This window comes from Callospermophilus lateralis, chromosome 2, assembly GCF_048772815.1.
Source record: "Callospermophilus lateralis isolate mCalLat2 chromosome 2, mCalLat2.hap1, whole genome shotgun sequence".
Classification (NCBI taxonomy): domain Eukaryota; kingdom Metazoa; phylum Chordata; class Mammalia; order Rodentia; family Sciuridae; genus Callospermophilus; species Callospermophilus lateralis.
Genome location: NC_135306.1, coordinates 193,888,891 through 193,896,079, shown reverse-complemented (window position 1 = coordinate 193,896,079; position 7,189 = coordinate 193,888,891). Strand labels below are relative to the sequence as shown.

The 7,189-nt window shown below is 34.5% G+C and overlaps 1 protein-coding gene across 1 annotated transcript; it reads left to right on the top strand.

The window, feature by feature from the left end:
* The first annotated feature begins 5,928 nt into the window (after window positions 1–5,928).
* On the top strand, window positions 5,929–6,858 carry LOC143391657 (olfactory receptor 4C46-like). The gene has a single exon (XM_076844415.2). The coding sequence runs from the start codon at window positions 5,929–5,931 to the stop codon at window positions 6,856–6,858; it is 930 nt and encodes a 309-aa protein (XP_076700530.1).
* Window positions 6,859–7,189: the final 331 nt, after the last annotated feature.

Sequence of the window (7,189 nt, the reverse complement as noted above, 5' to 3'; positions counted from 1 at the left end):
AGCTCAGGGTGCTGTAGCACACGGGGGTGACCATAATACAATGTACATTTCTAAAGAAATAATAAATGTTTGAGGAGATAAACATAATTAACATGATTTAAACATTATGCAATGTGTACATGTATCAAGTGGCACCTCATTAATATGTATAGCTTTTTATATTTTTAAACCTTAGTTTAAAAAGAATTAATCTTCATCCTAAAGCAAGAATGAAATTATGGCATTTACCAGTAAATAGATGGTGCTGGAGAATATCATGCTAAATGAAAATAAGCCAATCCCTAACAACCAAAGGCAGAATGTTTTCTCTGATATGCAGTTGCTAATTCACAGTGGGGGAGAGGTCTAGGGAAGAATAGAGTTACTTTAGAGAAGAGAAGGAAGGGAAGGGGGTACGGGGGTAAAAAGGATAGTGTAATGAAACAGACATTATATACATATATGACTGAATGACCAGTGTGATTCTACCATGTACAATCAGAAAAAAAGATAAATTATACTCCACTTATGTATGATATAGCAAAGTGCATTAATGTATTCTACTGTCATTTGTAACTAATTAGGACAAGTAAAAAGATTTTTTAAAATAATAATTAATACCGGTAAAATGTGCTGTACCTTGAACAGACATTTCTAGGAAGAAGACATACCAGTGGACATAAGATAAACTAAAAGGTGCTTGATGTCAATATAAACATCAAGAAAAATGAAAATCAAATCACAACAAGATATCAACTTAATTTTATAGGATTGAAATTATAAAAATCAAACAAACAAAAACAAAAAGATAATAAATGTTGTTAAGAATGTGAGAAAAAGGAAATGCTTTCCCACTGTTTTTGTTAATATAAATTTTTTCAGCCTTTACAGAAAAGAGTATGGAGTTTCCTAAAATAGTTCCTTTTTTTTAAGAGAGAGAGAGAGAGAGAGAGAATTTTAATATTTATTTTTTTAGTTTTCGGCAGACACAAATCTTTGTTTGTATGTGGTGTGAGTATCAAACTCTGGCCTCACGCAGGCCAGGCGAGCACGCTACCACTTGAGCCACATCCCCAGTCCTCCTAAAATAGTTTCAAAAACAAAAATATCAGCCTTTATAAAGAAGAAAATCATTATTTGTACTCTTGATGATTTCCCTTCAACCTCAGTGAAATGAAATCTCATCACAGTTTTAATTTGCCTCTCTGATTACTAGGGATGTTGAACATTTTTTAAATATATTTGTTGGCCATTTGTATTTCTTCTTTTATGTAATGTGTTTTTCTTTTCACCATTTATTTATTGGATTATTTGGCATTTTGTTGTTGTTTGTTGGTTGTTGTTTTTTTTTTTGGGGGGGGGGCTCATTGCTATTTTTTTTTTTTTGATGTCAAGCTTTTAAGTATTCTGGATTCTGTTGGAGGAAGAGCTTAAAAAGATCTTCTCCCACTCTGTAGGCTCTCTCTTCATGCTAATGTTTCCTTTGATGTGCAGAAGATTTTTAATTTCATGCCATGCCATCTCATTTATTGATTTTTGGGTTTTATTTCTTGAGCTTTAGAAGTCTTGTTAAGGAAGTGGATATCTGTGCCAATATGTTTGAGTGCAGAGCCTGTCTTCTAGAACTTGAAAGGTTTCTTGTGTAATTTTTAGGTGTGTTTGATCCACAGTGAGAAAAGGTATTTTCCTTCATTTTCAGTAGGACTGCAAATTAGTATAAAAACTTTGGAAAGCAGTATAGAGCTTCCTTAAACCACCAGGAATGGAACCACAAATTCACCCAGCTATCTCACTCCTTGATGTTTATTCAAAAGAAGTCCAGTCAGCATACTATAATGATACAGGCACATGAATGTTTATAGGACCACAACCCATAACAGCCAAGCTATAGAACAAGCTCAGGTGGCTGTCAACAGATGGGTGTATAAAGATAAATAAATGTATACACGCAATATTCAGTATACAGGAAAACTGGGCACTGAAATGGAACAAGTTATACTCCATGCTTGTATAATTATGTCAAAATGAGTCTTGATGTTATATATAAATATGAAGCATTAATAAACAGGAAAAAGAAGAAAATCCTGCCATTTGTTTCATTTTGAATAACCCAGAAAACATTAATATTAAAAAAAATAAGCCAGGCACAAAAGGGCAAACACAACATGACATCACTTACAGGATAAATCTAAAATAGTCTAACTCAGAGTTATAGAATGGGACTGTGGTTGTCATGAGCTGGGGAATGAAGAGGAAGAAAACGTCAATCAAAGGGTATGATGTTTTGGTTTCACAATATTAATAAGTTCTAGAGATTTATACACCATTGAGCTTATACTGATCAATATTGTCCAGGATGCTTAAAATACTGTTCAAAGGGCAGATTATGTGCTGCATGTCATCATCATCATCATCATCCTCCTCCTCATCATTATACTAATAATAAACAAGAAGTTGGATGGACACATTTGAAGATGGTCAGATAGGTGAATAATAATTTCATGGCATAGATTACATGTTATATATGTACTGCATTTTGTATGTTAATTACTTCAAATGAATGTTTTTTAAAAAAAAATAATGTACAGACTTCCTAAAATGACTAAGTGGCAAATAAGTAACAATGAAGTTTTGTCCAATTGACAAAATATGGAATGACTTGAACTCTCTCACTGTGTTTTAAATGTCTCTCCAAATCTGTAATGCTGCCGATCATTCCATGCTGTGACCCAGAGAACATTATTATATAGACCTTTCTTTGGTTTCTGGCTACTTCCCAAACACTGGAAATCAGGAAAAGCAGCACATGCAGTTAAAAATAGCTGTCATTTAAAATATCTGTCATTAATATGCCTTCACTTCTTTAGCTCTCAAGCAATTCACAGTGGGTTTTCAGAAAGGATTTAATACCGATAAGAAAGAAGCCCCTCTGTGACACATTTTCAGGGAAACTACATCACTGGTACTCACACTGGATTAATGCTGCAATCCTATTTACATGGAGTTCATCTTTCCTAACAACCCAAATTCAGATAAAAAAAAGAAATTACATTCAAACTTTAGGGAATACAAGTCTCCATTCAGAGGCTGGTAATTTTCAAATATATCTTTCCAGCATACCTGCTTCCAAGGTAATATATTTCCATCAAAAGATATAATTAATTCCTGGGAGAGAAAGCACAGCTATAAGCTATGTCCCTACATTCTTCTGAAAAACTCATAAAATTTCCTGGTCTTGTAAGATGGCAATATTTTTTGTTGTAATTGATTCATCCAGAGAAAGATTCATCAGGAATGACTCATTTGAATTCTTTTTCTCCCAACCTCCTGCCTTCTGTCCTACTGAACAAGAGAAACAATGATTTCATTTCTCCAAAACATATCAAGTGAATCCATTCTAAATCCAAATCACAGATTTTCTATTAAAATATTTTAGGCTTTAAGTTGAAAAGAATGATTTAGACTTTAAAGGAAACATCCTTAATGACATTCGATTAGATGTTGGGTTACCTGAATATTCTCCTTGGAAATTTGTTGTCACTTCATATTAAAATTATTATTTTAAGAGGAGGTCTTTTGAAGATGAAATTGATTCTGAACACTCAAAGCATAATTAAAATCATCTAAAAGTACTAAGGTAAGATTTTCAATAGTGTGGATATTCATTAATTCTGTAATTTTTCATATGCAGAGATCATTACTTTTCAATATTTATCAAATGCAGTCATAGAGTGTCATTTGTTGAGTGTCATTTGTTATAGGATAATTAATCCTCATCCCCCTTTTTCAAAAGATGGTTGGCAAATATCATTGAGCAAATTTAACATTAGACAATTTGAGACACATAGTGATGAAGCTTTATATAAAATCTAGACCTCTAACAACAAGAAAATTTAGTTTGCCATGAGACACCTCATTTAATAACCAAGACTCTGAAGATAAAAACAAAATTTAAGTACACCTTTCACACACATGAGACATAGATATAAATATTAAATGACATAAATCATCAGCTGTAGAGCCCTAGTACAAACAAGAAGTCTTTCTGGGGTCAACCGCTGGAGTTAAAAATGTGTTCTTTAAAAGCAGTTATGCAGAAGACTCTTCCTGAGCTGACAGGAGATTTGAAAATGTCTTTATATTTTTACTCAAACTGTCAATTTAGCTTTGCTGAGTGCAAACACAGTTATAAAAATAAATGAAAGCCCTACCTATAAGTGTCCCCAGATCTGTGATGAATGTGCTCATGTAACAATCAATTCTCATAAAACCTATGAGGTGACATTCTCACTCTCACTTTGTAGATGATAATGCAGATGGGTGCAGGGCCAGGAAATGTATCCAGGTAAAAGAAGTTGCAAGCAGAAAAAACAAGATTCAAATCTTGTCTTACTGACACTCAATCAGTACACTTAACTGCATGAGGGTTGTGTACAACATTTTCCAGCTGACTATGGGGTCCATATTTTATAATGGTGTTAGAGAAGGCAGAATGGGGTGTGAGGGACAGGCCAAGTAAAGGAGCCCTTCTGAGAATGAAGAAACACTCATTTTTTTAACATTTGAGAGTTCAAATGAAAAATTATGTCTTTGTGTCTGCTGATGAAATTGCTTTGCATAAACTTTCTCTCTGAAGTAGTTCAACTTAATTTAAATAACATAGTATGGAATTTATAGGTTAAGAGAAAGAGGAGAACAATATATGTTAAAGAACTGAAGGACAAAAAAATGAATAAAAATTGGACTAACAAAGCATTCCTATAATTCCACCTACTTGGATACTGATGCAGGAGAATCACAATTTTAACGTCAGCCTGAGCAACATCATAAAACTTCATCTTTAAAAAAATATCTAATGATCTATTTATTCTCTTCTTGACTCTGCTACTTATTAGTTAATTTTTCTGGAAGAAGATTCTAAACTCCTCTGTGCATATATAAATAAGAGTAAAGATGGATAAAAAGATGACAACATTAGCCATTCACTTTGTTGTGAGAAATAGATCAATACATGTCTGCAAAACACTTAGAACCCATGTAGAGTTCAGTTACTATCAGTAAAAATGATCAAGATTATTGTGAGCCATCTGCAAGCCCTTACACTATAGTTTCTCAGATGATTTCTTTAACAGTAAGAAGGATGCAACAACACCAGTCATACATATTACCTCAAGTATGAAGAGGAATTATTCAGGTAAAGCATTGGTACTATGCCATGCATGAAATAAATATCAATTGTTTCATAATTAGGCATTGCAAAGTTATTAGATTTATTCAACAAGTTTTATGAATTATTTTATAGCTGCTTTTTTGTACACTGATTACATTTCCATAAGTGTTACCCTCATCTCCTTTTATCAATTGTTATCATTACTCTGCTACATGGGGTTCTGATCTCTGGCTTCCACCCCTTATTTAACCCACTATGCTTCATCCAGGACACAAAAGGATGGTTACAAGAGTAACATCTAATATTCCCTTCCTTAAGTTTCTCACCATCCTTGATTCCTATTCTCAATTAGCTCTCATGTTTCTCCATTTCATAAGGAAAAAAAGGGCAACATTCTTCAGTTATACCTTGATGGCAGTCACATTCTGTTCCTACCTTGCTTTGGGGGTTTAAATGACACTATGAGTGAAACCTATTAATTCAATCTAAGCTCTGAGTCATTTCAGAAAATTAGAGATACTCAGCCTCTTGCCTTGTGTGTTCACAAAATTTTCTCACATATATAGTCTTTGCAGAATCTTTACTAGAAGGGAAAGTAATCATCATTACTCAGAACACTTTTTTTCCACCTCACTCAACAATATAAATGCAAAAATCTCCACAACAGTTTTCTCGACTCAATAGAATCCACACATTATTTATTTATGAGAATGGAGAAGTTTAATTCAAGGTTGTATTTGTTTTTTTCAGGTAATTCGATTCACTTTCACTTGAAATACATGGAGAATAGGAATAATGTGACAGAGTTTGTTCTTCTGGGGCTTACCGAGAATCCAAAGTTGCAGAAAATTGTTTTTGTTATGTTCTTGCTCATATATATCATCTGTATGGTAGGAAATATGCTCATTGTAATCACCATCACCACCAGTTCATTGTTGGGGTCCCCCATGTACTTTTTTCTGGTCTATCTCTCCTTTATCGATGCCTGCTATGCCTCTGTCAATACCATTAAGCCAATGGTAGATTCACTCCAAAAAAAGAAAACCATCTTGTTCTATGCGTGCATAATGCAAATCTTTGGGGAACATTTCTTTGGAGGTGCAGAGGTCATTCTGCTGACTGTGATGGCCTATGACCGCTATGTAGCCATCTGCAAGCCCTTGCATTATACAACCATCATGAACCGGAAAGTATGTCGCCTACTAGTGGGAGTGTCATGGGTGGGAGGTTTTCTCCATGCAACCATCCAGATCCTCTTCATCTTACCACTACCCTTCTGTGGCCCTAATGTCATTGATCACTTTATGTGTGACCTGAACCCTTTGCTCAAACTGGCCTGCACTGATACCCACACTCTGGGGCTCTTTGTTGCTGCCAACAGTGGGTTCATCTGCCTGTTAAACTTCCTCCTGCTGCTCATCTCCTATGTGGTCATCCTGCACTCCCTGAGGACCCACAGCTTGGAGGGTAGGCGCAAAGCCCTGTCCACCTGTGTCTCACACATCACAGTGGTAATCCTGTTCTTTGTTCCTTGCATATTTGTGTACATGAGACCTGCAGCTACTTTACCCATTGATAAAGCAGTTGCTGTATTCTACACTATGATTACTCCTATGTTAAATCCCTTAATCTATACCTTGAGAAATGCTCAGATGAAAAATACCATTAGGAAATTGTTTAGCAGCAAAGCCATTTCAAGTGACAAATGAATGTGCCTCAGGTCCAATATTAATTTAACTGAAGAAAGGATCAAAAGACATATTGAATAATCTCAGCAAGAATACATAAATGATACAAAAAAAGTACTGTCACTCAGAAATTCTTCATTGAGGCAGCCATACATAGGTGCAAAATAGTGGAGAAAACCTAAGTCAGGACAACTCTCTCATATTTGTAAAATTTTTCTTACTCGGGGCTTTGTATTTCTAGCTGTATGCATGTATATGTATTCATAGGCTATACTTCTAATGAAAATAAAAAACAAATGATTACAAATGTTGGTATTGGGCAATAATCTCTATAATACTTGTAAGATATATA